The sequence below is a fragment of the Sceloporus undulatus genome, chromosome 7 (genome assembly GCF_019175285.1).
Source record: "Sceloporus undulatus isolate JIND9_A2432 ecotype Alabama chromosome 7, SceUnd_v1.1, whole genome shotgun sequence".
In the NCBI taxonomy this organism is placed as follows: domain Eukaryota; kingdom Metazoa; phylum Chordata; class Lepidosauria; order Squamata; family Phrynosomatidae; genus Sceloporus; species Sceloporus undulatus.
In genome coordinates this window covers 9,829,930-9,855,082 of record NC_056528.1, presented here as the reverse complement: position 1 = coordinate 9,855,082, position 25,153 = coordinate 9,829,930, and the positions used below count along the sequence as shown (strand labels likewise).

Here is a 25,153-nt window from a genome sequence, read left to right as displayed (position 1 = left end):
ATAGCCAGGCAAGGAATAACTCGTGTTGCGTGGTCCCCATCCCCTGAAAAAGTGCAGCAAGTGCCCACAGAAAAGGAGGTCTCCCTCCCTCCTTCCAGCCATTCCTTCCCCAGCTGCTCATTGCTGCTAGTGCATGAACCGTGCCTTAGTTTAGACGCAGGACAATTTGGGGGGGAATAAAAATCAGCATTCCCTCCTCCCACCCTTAAAATGGGTCCAAAGGCTAAAAAGATGCATGTGGCCCAGTCTTTCTGCTCACACACACACCCCTTTCCCTATTCGCCCCACTCCCCTTTGCATGGGCTGATACATCTCCCAAATTCTGGCAAGATAAAATAGCTCACGGAATGGAGAAAAATGGCAAACGCACTTTTGGGTATCTTAGAAATTAAGGAACATGTTAAGGAACAGATTTACTCAGTTGTTGCCAACCTGATAACTGTCTAGGTGCCTGTACTTGGTGGAGGATGGGTGTTGAAGTCCATTGCACCAAGGTGGAAATATATAGCATTCTTTCCTGTGTGCACGCAACTGGCTTGTCCTGCCCTAGGAGATGGTTTGGGCACAGCTTGGAAAATTTACCCTTGTTTTGCCTATCACTTTCAGCATCCCAGTGGCCAGGGGGGCTGGGGGAATCTGGGACTTACAATCCAAAAGGCCAGTTCCACATACATACATACATACATACAGGGCATTTAAGGATGGCCACTGCCTTTGTTGCCAGAGAGAAAAGGTGAAATGGCATCTAAGCCATTGGCTCCAGATCTTCTGTTGCATCAAGATGTAGCTTTGCATTTCAGCCTTCTGTAGCTTTCAGAGAAGTGCCCACGAATAGATCAACCGCATCGCATTAGTATCCTTCTTTTTATGCTAACTTTTAGAGGCACATTACATCTAGAGTACCACATTTTCTGGCTCTTCTGGTCCTTTTCCACTCTTACAAGCACTTCAAGTTAGAGGAATGTCTGATTCAGATACAGGTGCAAAACTTGAGTCGTCGTTTCCGTTTGTTCCCTGGTTTTGCATCTTATTCCTCTGCCCTTCGCCTGTCCTTCCTTCTTGGAAGTCATGTAGGCAGTTTGCCAAGGACATGTCCGCCAAAGCGTTCCCCTTTCTTTCTTCCCTTATCCCCGCCGTGGAAAACAATCATGGTGCGTTCGCCAGCTGTCCGCACAAGGTGGGTCCGGGAGCGATCCAAGTCCCTGCGTTTCGGAGCCGTCGGAAGCACGAAACCAGTCTCTCTTTTCTTCCCTCCTCTTTTTCGGCTTGCCACTGGGAAGTGTAAATAGAGTGAGTTTTGAGGCTGGTTATTATTTTTTTACACACTTTTTCCTCCTGGTGGATGAAAACTATTTTTGTATGTGTCCCCCCCCCCCCCAATAATTCGGCTCCTTGTTTTCATTTCCAAGGATGAGCCAAGCACATTTCCCACTTACAGGAATGTCTCTTCCGCTTCCAATTCCATGCATGAAAGTCAACAGAAATGGAAGTCCAGTCTTAAACGTTTAAGTGGGGATGAGACATGGGTGCATAAACCAACAAGCCACATTGTGAACATGGGGGAAAGGGTCAGTGCTGTGCAGAAGGTGGAATGTCTGCCATATATCTGCCGTCTGAAGCCAGCACTGGTACCTTTCATGGCACAGAAGGGAGCAAGTTAGGGTTGGTGATGTGCACAATTCTTTGTTCCAACCCAGTGTTACCATTTCCCAGTATCCGCCACCCGGCCCTTTCCCTTTTGTGATTTCAATGGGAAATCTTAAGTTTAGCGAACTAGGTTTTCCCACGTATTTAAAAAAGAGAATCGTGGGGTCCGCAAGCTAGAAGGCGGTGGATTCGGCGGCCTCTGAGGCCCCCAAAACACCCCAACCCCAAGGCTGGCATGTCCTCCCCATCCGTCTCCCCATATCGACTTTAGCCATTTGTGACAACTACATTCAGGGAACCGTAAAATAAATCTTGTCGCAGCCAGAAGAACCTGCGAATAAATCCTCCGCTGTTAAACCTTCTGGCATCTTTGTTGTTGTTGTTGTTGGATTCCATGTATGTAATTCTTTTTCTTTTAAAAGAATTTTGTTTGTTTTAAAAACAACGATGTGTGTGTATATATATAGATATATGTATGTACGTATGTATGTACATCTCAAACACCAGACAAACCCCAACAACAACCGGTCTCTAGAACGACATCTTGCGACAGCGAGTCCCAAGCTCTAGCTGCGTAATCTTCTAGGCACAGGCTGCTGGCCACATCTGACCATGCTTCTTTATGGAGAACTGGACTGAAAAGACAGCTTCTATATTTACGGAATGAACAAATAAAAAACAATACATGAATAAAAACTGAGCCTTATTTTAACCTCTGGCAAGAGGCTCCGTAAATTTGTGTGCGTCCTTGTCCTTGGTGGGTTTGCTTGGCCGGGTCAGACGCGAAATCGGTCCAGAGTCGAAGGGGTCTTGTCCTCAGAAACCATCCAAGTTCATATGTTCAGTTATTGTTATTTACAAATACATACCCAAAGTGGGCAATGGAAAGGTCCAAGGGGGTAGTGAAGGGAAACGGTCCGGAGGACAGCGCTGTCATGGTGTCGCGACAGCCAGATCCACAGACTGAGAGTGGGATCTACACCACAATAGATTTGTTGTTATGGGTCTTGAAGTCATCTCTGGTGACCCCATTCAAGGGTTTTCTTGGCCTGATTTTCCAAGGCCAAGCGGGGATTTGAATCCTTCCCTCCCAAAGTCCTAATCCAATAAGACTCAATCCATCACTAGGGCCTTCAAATCACGTCTGACTTATGGCGACCGTATCCTAGAGTTTTCTTGACAAGGTTTCTCCAGAGGTGGGCTTCCTCTGAGGCTGAGTTTGGTTTGCCCACCCAATGCGTTTCCATAGCCGAGGCAGGGATTTGAACTCTGGTCTCCCTGAATCCTATTCCTTATGCAGTGGCACCTCCTGTGCAAAATCTGTTTCCATGTGGGCATTATCCTATGAACAAAAAATGTCCAGCCGCTTCCAGAAGAGGAACTTGGCTGTTGTTCTTGTGTGCCTTCAAGGGGTTTCAGATTTATGGAGACTTGGAGGCAACACTATCATGGCGTTTTCTTGGCAAGATTTGCTCAGTACCATGGCATTTACTGAATTTCCATGGTCAGTTTGGGATTTGAATTTGGCATCCCAGAATCCCAGTCCAGCCACTACTCCACACTGTCTCTCAGCTTTGCCATTGTGCATCCATAATCCCAAAGCCATCCCTGACCCCAGAAGGCTAAAAGGACCAGCAATACCAGAGGACCGCCTTGCATGGGTTCCTTTTTCAAAACGGTTTATTAAAACATAAAATTATTTTAAAAACAGGAGGGGGGGCAAGACCTTTCTGGCATCCACAGAATACAAAAATGGGACACAGAAAGGAGAAACACAGACAGAGGGGTTATATTTATAATAGACGTGCCAGAAAGTCCTTTGTAGGAGAAGAACGAACATTGCTTTGCTTGTCCCGCAAATTAAAAAAGGACGAGGAGCGACGAGGCAAAGGAGCTTGAGACACTTTTCTTTCGCCACGTTAAGAGGTGTTAAACTGCGTTATTTCTAAAGTGTAGATGCAGCCTTTGTATTTTTAACCTTTCCATAGCATACTCTGTGCAACTCTGGTCAATGCTCAAGATATTAATGGCAACGGGAGAGGGGCTTTTGCATGATGTTGGTGGTGGAAGGTCCCCAAATAAGGGCTGCTGGTTTTAATTTTCCCAAGCGTTTGCAAACGGGGGCAGAATTGAAAGGACACACAGAAATGTGCAACTCACAAAGGCAAGGAATTCCCATCTAACTCTCTATCTAACTCTGGCAAAATTCAATCAAGACTTAGGAAATACTGGATGGTTGCAATCCAAGCAGCAATCCATGGTTGCAGTAGATTGCAATCCATGACCCAGCTGCCCAAAAACACCACCTTCTCTCTTGTCGGGGCCAAAATGATAAATGTTATGGTACCAAAAACCCATGGTTTTAACAGGTGTTTGGATGTGGGTAGAGTTATGGGCTCTCCAAAATCCTCGGAGTAGGATAACGTGAAGCATGCTGAAGTCCCATCCCCTTCGACAGGAGTTAAGCCAAGAAGTTAAACCTTAAAATCCCACTGGTTTCCAAGGTTTAGCTCACATAGAAATCAATGTTTAAGATGCTTCTTTAGCTGGATAGGGCCCTGTGTTTACAATCCCCCTGGATTTGGTTGTGATTCTGGGTTTTTGGGTCAATGTGGGTTGCATCTGCTGCATGTGTCTAGATTGGGGTCCAAAAATTCAGAGAGGCTCCCCTTCGCAAAGTCATCCCTCCCCAAAGTAGCAGCACTAAACCTCCCAGGCATGGCATGTCCTGTGCCCATAGACTTGAGTATGTACCATACCTGGCGCCTAGCACCCATCCCCAGGAGCATGGCAAGGCCTTTAGCCAACATGGCACCTATGGCAGCCTCCCATCCGGTTGGGTATTGGTGCGAACCAGTGGAGGACAGCAACTGAAGAAACGTCTCGCAATCCATCCATCACAACTCTTCCAAGTCTCTTCAACGTGTGAAAGTGCAAACAAAGGGGGGAAAGAAGACAGAAGGAAACAAAATCCCATCATCTCAAAGAAGTCTGTCCTCTTTTTTTTTAAGGGGTGAAAAAGCGCTTTTCATAATGACGGCGGTCAAGCCAAGGTCGCCAAGACCAGGCTTCAGTCTTCGATGCAGATGACGTTGTGATGCCGACGGCGGCCCTCGCAGTCCAAGGCCGAGCCGTCCTTCGGGGACTCGGGGGTCTTTTTATCCGTCCGGCTTGGAGGCAGCCCGTTGGGTATCGCTGGAAGAAGGAGACGACAAAGAGCGAGAGGTCAGGTTCCCAGGACTGGCCACTTTCTGTCGTGGGTCCGAGCCTGAGTTAGTGGCAATTATTCAGGCCTGACACATGACATTTTTACAAAACTGGGATGGCAACAGATGCGCCATTTTGGAGATCCAGGCTTCTGCTGTCCAAAGAACCCAAAGTACGCTTGAGAGCTTGCAGAGCCTGAACTATGTTCTCCAGTTCTTAGGACAAGAATACTACATTGAAAGTTGGGTGTATATACGTGTGTGTGTGTGTATACACACTTGTCCCTCCATGTTTGCTAGGGTTAGGGACACAAGACCCCTGTGAATATGGAAAAGCCACAAATAACAAAAACACCATGTTTTTACTTCAGAGGACACCTCTCTAGGAATCTCTAGGTCCTCCAGGGCAACTCTGTGGTCAACGTCTGACAGACACTGACCACAGAACTGCCCTGGAGGAGCTACAAAGGCCTAATAGACTAGTCTCTCTAGGAGTCTCTAGGTCCTCCAGGGCAACTCTATGGTCAATGTCCGACAGACACTGACCATAGAGTTGCACTGGAGGAGCTACAAAGGCCTAGGAGAGTGTCCTCTCTAGGAATCTCTAGGTCCTCCAGGGCAACTCTATGGTCAACGTCTGACAGAAGTTGCCCTGGAGGAGCTACAAAGGCCTAGTAGAGTATTCTCTCTAGGAATCTCTAGGTCCGCTCCATGGCAACTCTGTGGTCAACATCCGACAGACACTGACCATAGAACTGCGCTGGAGGAGCTACAAAGGCCTAGTCGAGTGTTCTCTCTAGGAATCTCTAGGTCCTCCGTGGCAACTCTGGGGTCAACGTCCAACAGACACTGACCATAGAACTGCCCTGGAGGAGCTACAAAGGCCAATAGAGTAGTCTCTCTAGGAGTCTCTAGGTCCTCCAGGCAACTCTATGGTCAATGTCCGACAGACACTGACCATAGAGTTGCACTGGAGGAGCTACAAAGGCCTAGGAGAGTGTCCTCTCTAGGAATCTCTAGGTCCTCCAGGGCAACTCTGTGGCCAACATCTGACAGACGTTGCCCTGGAGGAGCTACAAAGGCCTAGTAGAGTAGTCTCTCTAAGGATCTCTAGGTCCTCCAGGGCAACTGGTCAACGTCTGACAGACACTAACCATAGAACTGCGCTGGAGGAACTACAAAGGCCTAGTAGAGTATTCTCTCTAGGAATCTCTAGGTCTTTCAGTGCAGCTTATAGTTAAAATTGAGCATAGAGTTGCGCTGGAGGACCTAGATATTCCTAGAAAGAACATATATCAAATCTGTGAATAATCGAATCCGCAAATATCAAAGCTGCAAATATGGAAGGATGAGTGTCTATGTGTGTATATATATATATATATATATATATATATATATATATATTCCACTCAATTCTTAAACTTAAGTGCTTTTAAAATTTCAACAGCATGCTTTGTACTACTCTGGTTGATGCTCAGAGACAAATGGCGTCACCTTGTGGCACCCTCCTTGCAACACCACAGGGTTCCCTTCCTGTAGTGAAATTGTAAAAGGTTATTCCTAAATCTCAAGTTTTGTTCCTAATATAAATAAATATTATTATATTGTTATTATATTAAAATCTCAGGACCAGGCAAAGTCCAGATCTGGCAACTCTAATCCAGAGAGACAGCCCTGGATGCACTGCAGAGGTCCAAGCTGCACCTGAAAATTAGTGTTTGCAACCATCTTGCAAGATGAGGAAGCAGAACGCCAAAATCATGGAGGTATAATTTTAATAATAATAATAATAATAATAATAATAATAATATCATCATCATCATCGAAGGTCAAAAACTCCATTCAGTGGTAGACTGTGAAACTGATATAATAATAACAATAACAATAGTACAAGATAATGATCTCTCTGTAAGATGTCTCACTATGCATATGTGTCCAGATACAGGTATTCCAAAATGCCCCCAAAATCCCAAACGCCTCTGGTCCCAAGCATTTTGGATAAAGGAGACTCAACCTGTAATGCATATTCCTGGACCTGAGCATGAGTTGGAAGGGGAAACCAAAGGAACCAGAGCTTTGAATCGTTCCCATGCGCCATTCATTGCAACTCCAATCTCTCCATAGAACGGGATGAATAAATCCGCTGCCGCATATCATTGCTGCCAACACAGTTTTCTGAGTGTATGTGAGTAACTATAACCCAGTAACCCAGCCATGTGGCAAACTGGGTTTCTGGATTATGCTGGGCACATTTTTCCCGGATTCTAGAGCCTCTCTTGGATTCCATTTCAGGGATTTCATGACTTTAGAGCTACCCTGGTGATAAACACCTATCCTGCCTTATCAATGCTTTGGTTCTCAGCTACAAATCCCTTCCCTTTCAATAGTCTTTCTAAAGAGGAGACCCCCTTGCGCCTGGCAACGCATGAATAAAGAGGAGGGATGGGGTACCAAAGGACCATAGAGTTGGAAGAGACCCCAAGGGCCATCCAATTCAACCCCATTCTGCCATGCAAGAAGATGCCCTTAAAGCACCCATGAAAGATGGCCATCCAGCCTCTGTTTAAAGATGTCCAAAGAAGGAGACTCCACCACACTCTGAGGAAGCACCTTCCGCTGTCAAATTTATGCATTTATTATTTATTGATTATTTACTGTCAGGATATTCCTCCCAATGTTGAATTGGGATCTCTTTTCCTGGAGCTTGCATCCATTGCTCTGGGTCCAACTCTCTGGAGCAGCAGAAAACAAGCTTGCTCCCTCCTCAATATGGCATCCCTTCAAATGTTTAAACAGGGCTATCATGTCGCCTCTTAACCTTTCCTCCAGGTTAAACATATCCCTCTTCCAATTGTAAAATCAATTATTTTAAAGCTCCCTTGGGGTCCCTTTAGGCTGAAATGATTCTTAAGCCACCTTGAGGTTTAAATACTTAAAAGAAAGAAATCGCACGGCAGCGTTATCAGAGTAAGAAGCGGGGCCTTACCTCTTGTGGCAATGAGAACTGCAGAGGAAACTCTTGCAAGCGGCTAAATATCTATTAATAAGAGAGAAAACAGCTGGCTTGCCTATTGCCCTTTGGTTTTTGCATTGCTTTTAAAAAACTGTCCTCTTAAAAGGAAAGAGAAAGAGGAGTTTGCATTTCGGAGACTCAACTCACCCGTCACATAAGGTCCCAGGGGCATCTGGCTGTAGTTTATGAGCCCCCCGGGTCCCGGACCTCGGAAATTGGGCCCAAAGTTGTTGCTATAGATCTGGGAGGAACCAAAGGAAGCCTGGAGGTGGGTAAAAGGGGAATATTTATTAGGAACTGCAGCCCAACCCATTCCTCAATGAAATCCAGACTCCCAGGATTGCAAAGTATTGAAACGTGACAGTTCCAAGCGGTGTCAAACTGCATGCATTTTGCAGTGAAGATGCAGCTTCCGTCAAGGCTTCAACTTGAATCTCCCACATCCAGGTCTGGCACTCTAACTCCTATGTGTGTCTATGCGCCTTTAAGTCACCTGTCGACTTATGCCGACCCTGTGAATTTCCTAAGGTAAGGAATAATCGGAGAAGGTTTGCCACGATTGTCGTTCTCTGAAATATAGCCTACAGCGCATGGCATTTCTTAAGGGTGCCCTGTTCAAGTCCTAAACAAACCTGATGCTGCCTTATCTTCCAAGTTCGGATGGGGTTCAGTGCCATTGGGGAATTTAGGCTCTATGCCACACTGGCACGTCTCTTTTTACATATAAAAATAAATCTTGGATTAGGCAGATAGGTTTCCAGAAGGAAAGGAGCATAAATGGTCAAGAATGATACATATACTAATGCTTCTGAATTCGACAATACCCCACCCCAGGTGCCATTGGGTCCATGTCAGGAGGGCAGTGAATCCACTCTGGGGTTTGGATAGCTTCAACGCAGCTCTCCAAGGTGCTGGGCCATCTCCACACTTTGGAGAACTCCTTCAAAGTCTGAAATAAAGCCCGGCTTGACCACTCGGCCGACATGGGGCTCAAGGGTCCTCACCTGCTGGACGCTGGGGTCGCTGCCCCGGTTCGTCAGGCGGCTGAGAATGCTCCTCTCGGACATTTGGAGGCGAGCGGCAACGGGCGGGATGCGGGACAACATGGAGGGGAGCCGCGTCACGTCGGCCTTCATGTCACTCAGGAGCTCTTCCAGCTGGTTTAGGACTGAAACACAAGCAATGGCCCATGGAAAACCATCCTTTGCCCTGAAAAGCTGGAGCCGGGGATGGTATCCAGCGGCCTCCATTCGGCACAACATTTGCACGAGTGGGAATCTTGTGGCCCCCAAAGCTTTTGCAGTTGAACCCTTAAGACCATTAAACAAATTAACCATTTCATGCCACCATTACCATTTGGCCATGAGGCTAACAAGGACTCCAAAACCCATCTTCCTGATGCCAGAGGCTCGGCTCACTACACCAGGATATGACAATTTTCTTGGAAGTTTATGCAGACTTCACAATTGGTGTGAAATCTCCCTTTGCCAGGGTTGACCAACCGGAGCTGAGCAACAAATGGATGAACGGATGGAGGGATAGACAAGAAATAGAAGCAATTACTCCTTCTCTGAAAAAGACCTACCTTTATGAAGGACAGCATTGGCGGGCTTGTTCCCAGCGAGAGACTCTTTGGAGAGATGCTGGTGGCTCTCAGCAAGGCACTCCACTTCGGCCAGGCGGGCATTCAAGGCCATGGCTGGGTGGTTGGGCTCTTGGGTCATGTTGAGGTACGCAGCCCGACGGAGTTGCTCCTCGATGACCAGCGCCTGCTCCAGCAACTGCGCCCAAAGGCAAAAAAAAAAGATGGCTGAGTAGCGGCACCGGGTGTCACAGAATCATTGGCGCTAAACCTGCCCGGATGTGGCTTGGGGTGCATCTACGTTGTTGAAACAATGCACTTTAACACCACTGTAAAACAACGCACTTTGATGCCACTGTAAAACAATGCACTTTGACGCCACTCCTTCCTATGGAACCCTGGGATTTGTAGTTTGGGGAGGCATCCACTCCTACTCTTTGGAAAGGAAGGCTAATGGGCCTTGCAAAACTACAAAACCCATGCTTGCGTAGAATGGAGCTGCAGTGCTTGTGGGATCAAAATGCATCATTTCTGCAGTGTAGATGCAAACCCAAGTCGTCGGCATGTGCTGTGTGGTGTTGCTATTTTGCATGGGGATTGCACCGTGCCGCTGCGGCATTATGCCCACATACAGCTATTTGCCTTGCACTAAGAGGATGCTGGGTTGAGAGGTCTTGGGATTTAGGAGAAGCCATAGCATCGGTCTTGGAGGGACACAGGTAAAGCCTTCTCCACGGACTCACCTTGAAACGCCGAGCCAAGAACTTGTTCTTCATCTCCAGGTAGTTGCCCTTGTGGATCTCTGACTTGAAGGGCTCATTCAGGATCACGTAACGCGGGTCGTTCTGGATGTCCTGCCAGCGGGCATAGCCATGGCTGAGTGCCAGGGTCAAGCGTTAAGGGAATATTATTATTATTATTATTATTATTATTATTATTATTATTATTAACACAGGAGCTGCACTCACCTAACAATTCATATTAAAATTATTCAGAAGCCCATGTTAATGGGTTAGGAGAAAGTACAGACCATGGGAAGCTCAGAGCTGTTTTTATGGCACTCTTCCTGCTGTTATTGGTATTGTTATTTATATTATATTTATTTACATCTTGCTCTTTTTCCCCCCAAGTTGGAACCAAAAGGGGATTACAATTTAGGGGGGAAACCAATTAAAACATATAAAAGCAAACATTAAAATAGAATCAAACTGATATAATTTGTGACATCATCACAAGAATAAAATACCAATTACGTCCGTAACAACAGAACTCATTTTGCTCCACTTTTGCAAATCAAGCTGGTTTTTGGAAGGATATCTTAGACCAAATTGAACCTTTTACAACTTCAAAAGAAAGTATTCACAGATGGAAATCTTTAGTTTTTTGCTCATTCCCAATGTCTGCTACTTCTATTGTTTTTATGTTTGTTATTTGATAAAACTATACATACACACACACACACACACAACTATTAAAACTACAACATCCCGAACCCATTCTTTATAAACTTTCTGTTTTAAAAGCCTATCTGTTCCTGGTATGGCTTCTGTGTCACTTGGGGCATGGCAAAGGATTGGACTATATGGCCGTTGGGACCCCTTCCAACTCTGTCATCTTAGAAGTATTGGACCCAGGAATGGGTCCTCTGTTTTATTTTCATCCCCCCCCCCCCCAGTAAAATGTCAGGGTGCATCACTGCCATATTTATATGCTGAGTTTGTCATCTCTCATGTTTAACCAAAGGATACGTGACGATGCCCGCCAGGAGCCAGTAATCATGCCGCCGGTGCCAAATATCGTAGATCTTCCCCGAGGAGACGGCTGCCCTCTCCTCATTCTGCCAAAGCGTGTGCAGCTCTGTCAAGCCAAGAAAAGAAACATTAAATAAACACAGTATATTATATATATATATACACACACACACACACACACACACACACACCACTCTCTTCCATGCCAGCGTTCTCTGAAGATGGCAGCCACAGATGCTGGCGAAACATCAGTTATAAACTCTTCTAGAACATTGGCCACGCAGCCCCAAACACCCACAAAAAGCTACAAAAGAAACTATGCACTCAGAATGGGATTGCATGGCCTTTGCAAATCAAGTGGCAACTCAAGAACCCTTGGCATCTCGTTGCCGCAACGTACTAATTTATCTTGGCAATCTTTTTCAATAGCCGGGGCAGGCCCTCCAGATGTTGTCAGATGATGAGGCTTTCTAACCACTATATCTATCATGACAAATATTTTTTTAAGCACTAGCAAGTAGCAGTGGACATAATTATATATATAATTTTCCAAGTAGATCCATTTATACCTGTGAAGCCCCCATCCGCAATGTTGAACATGAATCGGATCCCGCTCTTGTCGTCCTTCTTCCCATCTTCCTCGTCCTCTTTTTCACCATTTTGCTGAACCTCTGTCAGCTCCTTCTCTTCTTCCTTTGCCTCTTCTGCAGAGGAAGACCCAAGGGAGTGTCAAGAGAGACATAGGACAGGGCCAACGATGCAAAGGGGCTCATCTCAGTGTGCGTTTTTGGACAACTTTGGAAACTGAGCCTGGGATACTGAAGACATTGACCTGGCTTGCTTTCTTAATAAACTGAGCATGTCAAGTGTAGAGCCTGAGATATGGAAAACATTTACCTGGCTTGGTTTCTTTCGCACCACCTTTGCAAGGACTGGTACTTTGGTCAGGCTTCTCCACAGACGTCTCATTCTCCTGGACGGTTTCATCTGTTGGATCTGGACCGGCAGCATGGGATGCAAGAGCCACAGAAAACAGAGTTCCTCTTAGGATGATGCATCAAGACTGGTTGAAAAATCAGTAAGTTCCAGACTTTGTTCCTCTTCTTTCCAGTTTAATGTAGGAGATCAATACATGTTTTTGTTTACCCCAGAGAAGGGAATTCGATTGGATGGATGGCCGAAGGGAGAAGTTTAGGACAATGGTGGCGTGGCAGCATGACTGTGCCGTCACTGAAGTATTGTTGTCGTGCGCCACCATTGAAGTCCTATTGCTTCTAATGGCGGTACGGTGGCATGCGCGCACTACCATTAAAGTCCTGTTTTCCCTAATAGCAGCACGACCGCATGGCCACACCACCATGGAAAAACCGGTGGATTTCGGTAGCCGGTACAGATCCACCATGGATATCAAAGGCTGAGTGTCCTTTACCATTGGTTTCTAATCATTACCACACTTTCTAGTGATTCCTACCCTTGATGTTGACTCAACAACCTTATTCCTTTCAATGGGCCTAATCTAGATGAGACTGATGCTGGATTTAGCCCCATAACTAGTGCACAGGTGGCTCTCTCTTTTTTAGAAATGAATCTTCCAGCACAGGTACGGTCCTTGTTCCCCCCCCCCCCGTGAAGATTTCCCTACCTGGCTACATCGCTGCTAAAATGTCTGGGAAACGTCCTGAAAAGGCTCCCTCTAGCATCCCTGAATCGTCGCGAGGGGAGCGGATTTCCTATGAACACAAAGTTTGCATTCGTAGGAAATCCACTCCCCAGGAACGATTCAGGGACGCAAAGGAGGGAGCGATGGTTCCCTGACGATGGAGGAAGTGCACCTGGCGTTCAGACATGCGCGCTTCCTCCACCTTTTCAGGACCTTTCACAGACATTTTAGCAGCGATGGAGCTAAGTAGGAAAATCTAAATCTGGCCACTCGGAGATGGGGTCCCTTCTCCCCACAATTCGGCCCCATACCTTGCTCCGGCTTCTCCGGCGTGGCGTCTGTCCTCTCTGCCTCCTCCTCCTCCACGGCGTTCTCCTCACCCGCTTTCGCTTGGGTCTCCTCCTTCTCTTCCATCTTGTCTCCGCTCGCCGTCACCTTCATGCAAAGCAAACATTGAGACACTTGGGGCACATTCGATAGTTTGAAGGCATCACCCCAAATCCCCCTTTTCCAAATGCGAAGGGGCTATTGTTGTACCTCCGCACATACTCTGTATTTCTTTTCTTTTCTTGTTTGTTTGTTTGTTTGTCTTCCTTTTGTTTATTTTATTTTTCAAAACATACATAAACATCAACACATTAAAACGAGACAGACGGCTCTCCATAACAACGCAAGTACATAACATGACAACACATAGACTAATCTAAAAATGAACTTCCTTTCCTCTAAATTCAAATATTTACTGTATTGTATATGGCTTTCTTAATTCTCGAATTGCCACTTCTGACTCTCCTTTTCTTTTTCCACAGTCACCTTTAATTCACAATGGTTTTAATGGTTTTAATGGTTTGTGATATTTTATTATAGTATTGTTGGGGGTGGAAGGAAGTAGTAGAGTGCATTTTATTATACATGTTGTATTTCATATTGCACTCTATCTGATATTGTAAGCCGCCTCAATCCTGCGGGAGAGGCGGCATATAAATAAAATGTTATTTTATTTATCATTATTATAATACAACATTTAGTATTATATATCAAGGTACATTTTCCCTAATAACTTAATATTTTACTTTGTCAACCGTAACAAATGATTCTCTCCCTCTTTTTGTTCAAGGTATCCATATAATTTACTTAACCACTCGGTCACCGTTGGATCTTCCTCTGCCTTCTACTTTTTAGCAAAGTAATTTATTTATTTATTGGATTTATATTGAATTTCAAAAGAATTTAAAGGGCAAACCTCTCTGATTTTGGAATGCCTAAATCCCAAATATTCCAAAATACCAAACTATCCACATCCCTTTGCTTTCTGATGGTTCAATGCACCATCTTTAAACTTTATTTAAAATATTGCGTATAAAATTAATACTATGTTTAGAAGGTGTATTCAAACCGTAAGTGAATTTCATGTTTAGACTTGAGTCCCATCTTTAGGAGATCTTTTGTATATCCAAACATTCCAAAATCCAAAACCTAAAAGACCGGGTCCCATGCATTTTGCATAAGGGAGACTCAACCTGTCGTAAGTTAATTTAGGTTTAATTTTCACTTTGCACAGAGGCTCATGGCAAGTTTCAAGTGCGGAATCATGAAATTTCAACAGGTGCCAAAACCAAAATTTCACAAGGATTTTAGATGCAAATACAATAAATGAATTCAGGTGGAATTTCATCCTTGTCTGGCATTCCTTTACCTGGTTCTCCTTCTTGGTCCAAGATTCAGTTTGCTCCTTATCCTCAGGAACCCCTGGCTGCATTTCTGCTTTGTCTGAAACTACAGAAGAAGAGAACAATAAAATGCAGACAGTAGGACTAAAAATGAAAATGCAACCAAGTTTCGGGACCTCTGGGCTTGCAAGGCCGTATAGGGAAGAGGGGTCTTACCTGGCTGCGTCATGGTGGCCGCTTGACCATGAGCTGGACTGGCCGGAATGGGAGTGTTTGGGTCCGAAGAGGGCAGTTCGCTGGACTTCTTCATCTCCAGGCCTTCTGGGATGAGGTCTGGAGTGCTATATTTCCCATTCACAGGTTCAAACTCTTGGACCTGACAAAGGGAGAGCAAGAAGGAAACAGGAAGGTTGAGGATGATGGAGGAGGCAATATGGCCATATAGACCTAGATCCTGGCCCTCAATACTTTGCAATTCTCATTCAGACCAGACAATTAGCTTCATCTTTTGCAGTCTGGGTTCTGCTTCATCTTAGCGGGTGAGAGTTAAAGCTGCCTCTGGACTTCAGGGGGTTCCACAATGGGCACAGACACAACCCCAAGGGGCGCAAGGAATGGCACGCATACCTTCTTCCTGACCAGGGACATCACGCCGATGCGCGTCAGGACATGCTGGCGGGACAGCCCTTCACGGGGGACGCCATCCGCAAAGGTCTCAGCGCCATCCGCGCCCGGTTCGCACAAATGGCGCATGAACAGGGACACGTACGCTCTGGGGAAGGAAGGAAAGAAAGAAAGGAAGAACTTGGTGGCTCTCTTTGTTGGCGAGGAGGGGAGACGGATCAGCTGCCGGCAGCAGATGAAAGCATGGACAAACTCAAAGCCAGCCTCCAAAGGAAGGTGGCTAAGATGACCGAAAGTCTGGAAACCGAGAGTTACGCAGAACAACGTAAGGGATTCCCGCGTTACCTGAACTCCTTCTCGCTTTTCCCGCGCAGGTCCCTCACCAGCCAATGGGAGTTGAAGGCGTCCTGCGGAGGCATCCCCCACCTCATGATGGCGTTCAGGAAGGCTTTCCGTTGGCGGGCGTTGAAACCCAGCACCTGCAAAGAGAGGCCAAAACATCACCTCTGGGGCTCAGGTTCCCCACTGACTTTCCCGAAACGTTGACGTAGTTTGCTTAAAGAAAGGGATTGTGCCAATATTGCTCCCTAGGAGAAAAAATGTCCATATGCTCATGAATGCCAATAGATAAAACATCAGCGGATAAAACATCACACTTTTTTTTGCTCCAAAATGCACATTTCGGGATGTGAGATGCATTTCCAACATATTTTTTTGCCATGTATTGTCCTTTAAATCCTATTATTGTTATTATTATTAATAAGACAGTTCCATAGCAAGTACTGTAAACACATTTACATGCTCCTTTGTTACATGTTCACAGTTTGACCCTCAACTTTTCCAAGGGCCATATCAAAATACATAACTTTGACCCCAAAATCTGTCCCCAATTTATACATGAGGTCAATCTATAGTCAAGTATATACGGTAAATACATCACTCCCTTGATCTCACATCCTTTTACTGTGTATTCACCCCATGGATGGGATGCAGAGGAGGGCCTCCCTGAAGACTTCAATACATGGGCGGAAGTAGATAGGAGTCCATTTGGTGGCCCTCTGAGAAGGGAGCCACTGCACACAAGGCTGACCGTCTCCAAGACTGACCTCAATGTTCCCGCCAACTCTTGCCAACAATGGAGGAAGGGGCTTGTCCCGGTCACTCTTCAGTTGCCTCCGGGATTGTCTCCGGCCACCTAGAAAGCGTTGGAGAAACCCAGAGTCAACAGGAGTTGTTCCTTTGGAAGAAGGGATGACACCCGTGGCCTTAGAAACATCCTATGGGGATGGTGTGGGGATTTGGTGGACCAAATCCACCCAAACCCAGGCCAGAGTGGCATCGCAGGTCTAACAAAATGAGGATATTTCCCTCCATTTTGGAAGGTGGTGGAGTCTCCTTCTTTGGAGGCTGGATGACCATGTTTCACAGGGAGTGTTTTGATGATGCCCTCCTGCGCAGAAGAAGGGGACTGGTCCCTTGGAGTCCATTCCAACTCTAGGTTTCTGAGACCACATTTGGAGACTGGAGAACTGACCCTTGGGTTGCTCTCCGCTCATGTCCCCCAAAGAGTCTAACTCTTTCAAGGGCCCCAAGAGCAGCCAACAGAGATGGATGTGGGATGAATGTGGGTGGGTAAAAGGTGATGCCGTAGGTCGGGCCCACAGAGGTCCAAAAAAGACAAGAAGGCACGCTTGACTCACTCTGACCTTCAGGCCGCTCCTCAAAGTCTTCGTCCTCATCTTCGGAGCCAATGGAGTACTCCGACTGGTTGTCCGAAAGCTCGTCATGCCACTCTGACAAGAAAGAAGGGGGAAGGTCTCAGAAACGATGAATGGGAGGTCCAACTGGACAATGGTCCAGGAAGCCAAGGCAAGAGACGGAAAGGCCTACTGAAGTTGAGAAGGTCTTCTGAAGTTCTCCTCTCCCCATCCTTCCTTACCTTGGTCCTCTTGGGAGGCGTCGTTGTAGTTGACCTGCTTCCGGACGCGCTTCCCTTTCCCGAGGTTGCGGGCGAGATCTTCTTGCTGCTGTTCGTAGTGATGCCTCAAGAGCTTTTCCCAATAGTCGGGATCCACATTCTCCTCTTGCTTGATAATCTCTCGCTCAACTTCTTCCTGCAGCCATGGGAGGAGACAGAAAGGGGTTGCACACAAGGCCCATGTCTCCCCTTGGCCAGCTAAGAAAACCCAGTCCCTTGAGAAGAGACTGCGTTGACCCTCACCAAATCCACAAAACTCATATGAACCCCACCAGGGAAACAAACAGATTTGCAGGAAAGACCACTGTGCATTCCCAAATTGCAATTGTGAGATATCCTTAATGCCAAAAAGAGTCAGGGGGCGATTTCCCCACTTTTAGAAAAGCCTCGCTCTCTGGATTTGGAGGACTGAGATCTTCTGGGGAGGGTCTTCTCTCTGTCCCTCCACCAAATTTAATGCATGTAAATGCATCTGAGAAAGCAGACTTAAGTCTATGGAGTTTATCACACGGGACAAATCCTGTGCAGAAACTAAATTTAAACTGAAAACAACCTGCTTTTGCGGGTTATTTTACAGACAACATTTGGGGTTAACCCAAACAGAAAGTTGGCAAAAAACCTACATTTGCGGGATGTTTTTCAGACGACGTTTGTGTGAAATAACGCAAAAATAACCCGAACGCAAAGTCGTCAAAACCGGATCCTTTTTACTTTTACTAAATTCCGAAAGTACAAAGGAGCTTTCCGTTTGGATTCTTTTCGCGTCATTTCTCTTCCACGCCAACGCATCTGGCAAATAACAAATAAGACCAAAGGAAAATCCAGGATGCCGGGGCACATTACCACACCGTCCTCTTCTCTCACAACATACTGGGCCACTTTAAAAGAGCTGAGATACTCGTTCATGTTCTGGAGCTCCGTGTCGTCGCTGGCGTCCTGGTTGCGGTCCAAGAGCTTGGAGATGGCCGCGTCGTCGTAGTGGATCACGCTGATGTCCTCCACGTCCTTGTTGTCCCCTGAGATGGGAAAGGGGTCGGAAGCAGAGATCGGGACAAGAAGAATCATAGAGCTGGAAAGGGACCCCGAGGGGCAACCCAATCCATGCAGGAAGACACCGTCAAAGCACATCTTTTGAAAATGGGGTCCACAGAGCTGAATTATCGTTGGAAAGGATAGCCTTTGTGGTCTCTTCCAACTCTTTGATGCTATGATACTACTTTAGATGAAGCCTGACTAGTGCAGAAGGCAGTATGACTTCTCTTGTCTTGGAAACAATGCTTCAGTATCCACCTTGTTTGCTGCGAGCATCACATTGCTGGCTCAAGTTCAACATACAGTCAGCAATAATCCCCAGGTGCCTTTCACATCTATCCTTTCCTTTCCTTTCCTTTCCTTTCCTTTCCTTTCCATTCCATTCCATTCCATTCCTATCCCTTCCTTCCTTCCTTCCTTCCTTCCTTCCTTCCTTCCTTCTTTCTTTTTCTTTCTATAATTTATATTTTGTTTTTCTCCCAACGCCGGACACAACATTAAAGCAAAGCGGAGCTCAGTTCCTTACTACACAGTGGTTAAGTAGAAACAGTTACATAAGCAGTTGTGTTAAAATAATATACACAATTTAAAAAAAATTAAGGCAATAATTAAAAGAGACTTTTAAAAAGCACAGTCCCAATCCCAAGACCCTTCTGAACAAAAAGGAGAAGATTACTAAGGAGATACAGTCTTACAGACCCAAACTTTGTAGGGCTGGGTGGCCCCTTGGTGTATTTTTGGGGTTTTTTGTCATACCTGGAGGAGGGCCGCCGTGCTTTTTCTTCAACCCAGGAGTCGCTGCTCCTCCTTTCGAAGCCGATGCCTCCGCAAAAGGGCTCACCACCTCCGGCATGACAATCCGTTGGGCCTGAGACATCATGGCTGGATGGGAAGGAAGGAAAGCAAATTGGTACAGGATCCGGACTTTTAAACAAAGACCGACTCCCGGTCCTCTTGCAAAAAACGGAACCAGTTGAGTCCCTCTAAAAGAGAAGAGTGAATGAATATGAATGGAAATTTAGGTGCAGAACGTGGGAAGGGGTTCCACAGACAACCACCGTCCTTACCCTCCACGTCATCCTTGAATAGCTCCTCCGTCCCAAACTTGAGGATGTCGTCCAGCTCTTGCTTGGTCATGGAGCCAGACTTTGAACCCAAACCCGGGCGCACCACCAGGTGGGTGAGCATCATCTTGCGCTTGGCCACTTGGGTGATGCGCTCCTCGACGGAGGCCCGCGTCACAAAGCGGTAGATCATCACTTTCTTGTTCTGGCCGATGCGGTGAGCTCTGCTGAACGCCTGCGGAGGAAAAGCAAGGAGACGCATCGGAAGGGGGACGCGGTTGCAACGCAAGTCCTTTGCATTAAAAGATCCATTGGGAACAACATTCCCAACTGGGAATGGGGCATTGCCAAAGACCCATCTCCCACTGCTTTTCCTTCTTTTTTTGGGAAAAGGAGCCAGAAATTAAAAAGTGAGGTTTGCATTCTGCTTGGAGTGTGTGTCTTCGTAAATGGCCTTTCATGCATGCAGAATGGAAGTGAGTGGTTTCACAATGTCTGCATTCACTTAGGGGTCCCTATAAGCCAAATCTTTATTGACTATTTTTAATTACGTTTCCTTAGCCATTCCTTTATTCAATTTGTATCCTGGCTTTGGACTCAAGGTGGTTCTGCCAGAGATTGGAAGGAAGTACAACCAAAAATCTAGGCTGGCATCTCTGTAAATGGGACTCCTGCTTCTATAAACAGGCTTATATGTGTGCAAAAGTGAGTGGTTTTGCAACGTGTATTTGTTAAGGGTAGTTAGTGCAGTGACTGATATACAATGGGCATCAAAGCACCCCAAATACACATCAAGTGTGCACCAATGCACCCCCAAATACATATCAAGTGTGCATCTAAGCATCCCAAATGCAAAGCAAGTATGTCTTAAAGCACCCCAAGCGCACATTAAGTGTGTATCAAAGCACCCTTGAATGCACATCTGGACAATGACTAGGAAGTGCCAGAGTACTTGATGTGCATCAGAAGTGCCCAATGCACATTGGAAATGCATGATGTGCAACCAAAGAGCCGTTGAGTTTTGCTAGTCTAAAAGACAGAGAAAAGAGGACACAAACTTGGAAACAATCCTGAACTTCCAGTAAACATCAGCAGCAATTTTTGGTAGAGTGATAAGGCGGGGAAGGTTTAGGGGACACCCCTCCTGTTAAGGGAAATGGGTTGAGAAAAGAAGGAAAGTGTATGAAATGGAGGCAAGAAAATGTTGATGACTCAGCAACGGCAAACCTCCTTGGAGCAAATATTGCCAATATCAGTTTGCCGTAGGGTTGCCATAAGTTGGAAATGACTTGAAGGCAGACAACAACTGCCAAGGATCTTTTCATTCTAGGATAAGTGAGAAAAGGAGAGGGAGAAAAGAAGAATTGACCTGTATATCATTGTGAGGATTCCAGTCAGAATCGTAAATGATGACCGTGTCAGCCGTTGCGAGGTTGATGCCCAAACCGCCGGCACGGGTGGAAAGAAGGAAACAGAACTGCTGCGCTCCTGGGGCTGAGAAAGAGAAAAGAAAGGGAGACAAGAGGGAAAGAGACAAGAGGAAGTCAGGGTTGATAAATGATGGAGCATCAAATATGTTGAAGGCACCAGATCCTGTCTGATCTTGGAACATAAGCAGGGTCGCCCCTGGTTAGGACATGGATGGGAAGCGCCTCGAATGCTACACGGTGCAATCCCATGGTGCAAAATGACAACCCACCTCTCCATTCCCTCCCCTTAGTGCAACTCGCACCCTGGACAGAAAAGCCAAAGCGAAGTACCATTAAACCTGTCAATGGCTTCTTGCCGCAGTCCTCCCGTGATCCCGCCGTCGATCCGCTCATACTTGTAGCCTTCGTACTCCAAGAAATCCTCCAGGAGGTCAAGCATCTTCGTCATCTAACGGAAGCGGAAAGAAGGCAAGCGCAAAATGAGACTGGGGTTTAAAGAAGCACCCAGTTCAAGGTGCCTCAAGTGCAATGGAAGGCTCCTGCTCAAAAGCCAAAGTGGGCTCTCCATCTTTGGAGATCTTTACGCAGAGGTTGGATGGGCAACTCTCAGGAGTGCTTTAGTGGTCTACTCTTCCCAGGCTTGGAGTTAGACTACATGACCCTTGGGATCCTCTTCCAACTCTATGACCCAGCAATGCAAGGCTTTCTGCTGCACAACTCTCTCCATCACACCTCAACCCTGAGATGTGTGATATTGGCCCTGGACAAATGGGCTCTGTAGCACGTCCTGGTGACATGCTAGGGTTGCCTCAGGGCGCCGTTTCTAGATGCCCCACAACCCTAGGACGTCACCAAGACGTCACAGCTGTGCAGCGCCGTATACACAGTGCGCAAAGCTGTGACGTCACTGCCGCACGCCTTCCAGATGGACACGCGCAGCAGCGATGTCCTCACACCACCACAGGCAGTTTGCGGTGGCACAAAAAGGAACCACTTTTTAGCGGTCCTTTTGCTTCTGCGTAGCCGCATCGCGCAATTTGGATGCTGCGGCGCGGTTCCGCGGAAAAGAGAAGCGGCCACTGGCCACCTCTTTCTGGCGGTCTGTACTCCGCCATTGTTTCTATGCTAGATGCACGTGCTGAATTTCTACCTCCTCCCGCTTTTCCAAGCGCCATAACTCATAATCCATTGTACCCCAGTTGTGCATCCCATCATCCCCTGACCTGGGAGAATATGAGCACCCGGTGACCTCCGTCCCGCAGCTTCTTCATCATCTTCTGCAAGAGCATGAGCTTCCCAGAGGACTTCACAAGGGAGCTCCCATCATAGGAGCCGTTTGGCAAAACCGGGGCTTCCTAGAAGCAACACAAAGGCAGGTCAGGGAGAGATGGACAGACAGGGGACCAGACATCCTCCTTTTCCAGGACATGTCCCACATTTCAATCTTCCATCTGGGAGGAATTCCCAAATGTCCTCCGCGTTGCGCATGATGGAGAAGCCCATTGAGCAGCACCACATTTGCTGTTCCCCTGGAGTTCGTCTACTTGGCAGCCTGTCCTCATTGCATTATTGCATAACTATGTTTTAAACTTATATTTTAATATTAATAATGTTTTAAATTTTTTTAATTTGGTAATTAACTTTTTTGCTTCTGTCTTCTTAAATTATTCTGCCTTTTTAAAATTACTGCTTGAAATCAATGAAAGATAAAGATTGCAAACAGGGCCCATGGATAGTCAGTTCAGTCAAGGGTTTGTTGTTAAGCATTTGACTTGTTCAGAGTTCGGTAAGTATATTTCAAGGCATTTTAACAAAGAAAAATACAGTTGAACACATAATAAAATACAGCAAATGTAATGCAGAGGTAAATAAAATCCTAGGAAAATAATTTGTATTTGTGCTAATGTTGTTATATTAGGAAAAGAAACCCACCACAGCGGCCACCGGGAAAAGGTAGGGGTGGTTGCAACACTTCTTCAGATCCATCATGATGTTGAGGAGGGACACTTGGCTGCCACCGCCTTTCGAATTCAGGGCCTCAAAGTTCCTGGTCAGGATTAACTTGTAGTATTTCCTATGGGATCACAAGAAGGAGAAAAAATGAGACCAATATGGCTTAGGTCCATATCTCCTCATACGAACCTAAGATCTTCATGGGAAGGATTTTTCTTGGTCCCGGCACCAGAGCTCTCCAAGAGAAGCGGCTAAATGTCTCACAAAACTACAAATCCCAGAACTCCATAGCATTGAGCCATGACCATTAAAGTGGGGTCGAACCCCATTAATTCTGCAGTGCAACTGCGTATTATTATTATAGCTTATTTTTATAGCGCTGTAAATGTACGCCGCACTGTACATACAGATAATCATATCAATAAAAATATAAAACCTGCCAATGGTGTACGATCTACAAAACATGTATAAAACAATAGTTAATAATATAAAATAGAACTGGTTAAAATTAGTAGGCAACAATTAAAAACAATGACATCAACTCTGGGAGACTCAGTCCAAAACTGGAACTTAGCCGATTCTCATAAATGTGAAGGGTTAGGGTTAGGGTTAAGTTAGGGTTAGAATTAGGGTTAGGTTAGGGTTAGGTTTAGGTTAGGGTTAGAATTAGAGTTAGGTTAGGATTAGGGTTAGGGTTAGGTTAGGATTAGAGTTAGGTTAGAGTTAGGGTTAGGGTTAGAGTTAGGGTTAGGGTTAGAGTTAGGTTAGGGTTAAGGTTACGGTTAGGTTAGGGTTAGGGTTTAGTGTTAAAATTAGAGTTAGGTTAGGGTTAGGGTTAGGTTAGGGTTAGAGTTAGGATTAGGGTTAAGATTAGGGTTAGAGTTAGGGTTAGGGGAATCTGGTCATCGCAAGGTAGTTGCAATGGAAAAAATTACAAATGTTTAACCCGGAAAGACATATATCTGGCACTCACTTCTGCATCTGGCTGAGCTCCACTCGGACAATGAGCTCCGTCTTGGCTGGCATGTTCTTGAAGACGTCGGCCTTCAGCCGCCGGAGCATGTGAGGCCCCAGGAGATCATGGAGCTTCTTGATCTGGTCCTCCTTGGAGATGTCTGCAAACTCCTCCAGGAATCCTTCCAGGTTGCTGCCCGGAATAAACATAGCCTTGGTCAGTGGGACCCCAATTTTGCCAAGGCAAAGGAGTAAGTGGGGAAGGATGCGGCGGATACTCACTTGAACCTCTCTGGAGTGAGGAAGTTGAGCAAATGGAAAAGCTCCTCCAGGTTGTTTTGGAGAGGCGTCCCGGTCAAGAGCAGCTTGTAGTCGATCTTGTAGCTGTTGAGGACCCTGAAAAACTTTGGGGATAAAGGGGTAGGAAATCGAGGCGACCAGAGGCCTTATCATCCCAGCCATATATTTTTATTTTATTTTATTTTTATTAAAGTTTAATATTAAAAGGAACAACACAACAACAATGTAAAAAACGGCACCGTGTGATTATCTACCTGATTTTTAATAATAATAATAATTATTATTATTATTGTTAGTATTGATTTTTGATTGGATGGCTGATGTTGTTTTTAATGGTTGTCTGCTTATTTTAACCAGTTCTATTTCATATTGTTAACTGTTGTTTTATACGTATTTTGTAGATTGTATACCATTGGCAGGCTTCATTTTTTATTGATTTGATCGTTCGGATGGACAGCGCTGTGTACAGTTACAGCGCTATAAAAATAAACTATAATAATAATAATAATAATAATAATAATAATAATAACAACAACGTAATGAAGCAGGTACACTTTATACAAACAAGCAAAACTAACACGTTTAACCACATTACAAACCACAACAAACAATCCACCAGTTCTGATTTATCTCAGTCTCACTGTCTTACTACTTCCTTATGACTATTTTCACCTCTTATATGAGAAAATCACATCGATTTCCCCGTTCCAACCTTTATCCAATGTTATTCCACAATAACAGTATAAATTAATGAACACCAGCAATTTGAGCAAAGGCCGTTATTAATTCGTTATTACCTTTTCCAGAGTAAATTAATTTAATATCTTTGCTTTCTCCATATGTCCTAAGGCCTTCCCATTCTTTTTCTGTCTTATTTTTAGTTTCGTCTTGCATAACCGCCATTAATATATCCATATATGCTTTCCCTCTCTGAGATGTCGTTCCCAAACTAAACTTGGGGAAGTTCCTTTTTTTGGACTCCCATAATCCCCATAAACCCAGCATGCGCAGTTACTTTTGGGGAATCCTTTTGAGCCCCCCCAAAAGGAACTTTTCCAAGCTGATCTTTGGGAAGACACATAAGAGTCTCTGTCTGTCCTTAACCTGAGCGAAAGACAGAGGCAGATCACTTTACATTTTATAATGTTTATATATCTATGCATTATTGTATGTTATTGGTGTATTTTACTGTCGTAACCCGTCTCAATCCTTTTGGGAGGTGGGCTATAAATAAATTTATTATTATTATTATTATTATTATTATTATTATTATTATTATTATTATTATT

General features: G+C 45.5%; 1 protein-coding gene across 6 annotated transcripts in view; it reads right to left on the bottom strand.

Annotated features, from left to right (window-relative positions):
* Positions 1–3,322: 3,322 nt before the first annotated feature.
* CHD5 (chromodomain helicase DNA binding protein 5) overlaps positions 3,323–25,153 on the bottom strand; it is a 32,916-nt gene continuing 11,085 nt past the window's right edge. For 4 of the 6 annotated variants that reach the window (XM_042480127.1, XM_042480129.1, XM_042480128.1 and 1 more), the window contains 25 exons: positions 23,847–23,968; positions 23,584–23,757; positions 22,590–22,731; positions 21,881–22,012; positions 20,988–21,105; positions 20,597–20,721; positions 19,231–19,462; positions 18,920–19,045; positions 17,975–18,147; positions 17,093–17,267; positions 16,854–16,946; positions 16,260–16,348; positions 15,499–15,632; positions 15,157–15,301; positions 14,746–14,905; positions 14,556–14,635; positions 13,171–13,294; positions 12,097–12,195; positions 11,769–11,903; positions 11,197–11,305; positions 10,192–10,324; positions 9,452–9,647; positions 8,871–9,034; positions 8,014–8,128; positions 3,323–4,842 (listed from right to left, as the gene is read on the bottom strand). In XM_042480127.1, the coding sequence (XP_042336061.1) occupies positions 4,718–4,842; positions 8,014–8,128; positions 8,871–9,034; positions 9,452–9,647; positions 10,192–10,324; positions 11,197–11,305; positions 11,769–11,903; positions 12,097–12,195; positions 13,171–13,294; positions 14,556–14,635; positions 14,746–14,905; positions 15,157–15,301; positions 15,499–15,632; positions 16,260–16,348; positions 16,854–16,946; positions 17,093–17,267; positions 17,975–18,147; positions 18,920–19,045; positions 19,231–19,462; positions 20,597–20,721; positions 20,988–21,105; positions 21,881–22,012; positions 22,590–22,731; positions 23,584–23,757; positions 23,847–23,968 (3,420 nt within the window). In that variant the 3' untranslated portion in view covers positions 3,323–4,717. Of the gene's footprint in view, positions 4,843–7,839; positions 7,891–8,013; positions 8,129–8,870; positions 9,035–9,451; positions 9,648–10,191; positions 10,325–11,196; positions 11,306–11,768; positions 11,904–12,096; positions 12,196–13,170; positions 13,295–14,555; positions 14,636–14,745; positions 14,906–15,156; positions 15,302–15,498; positions 15,633–16,259; positions 16,349–16,853; positions 16,947–17,092; positions 17,268–17,974; positions 18,148–18,919; positions 19,046–19,230; positions 19,463–20,596; positions 20,722–20,987; positions 21,106–21,880; positions 22,013–22,589; positions 22,732–23,583; positions 23,758–23,846; positions 23,969–25,153 lie in introns of all 6 variants that reach the window. The other 2 variants (XM_042480131.1, XM_042480130.1) reach the window with 2 other exon arrangements.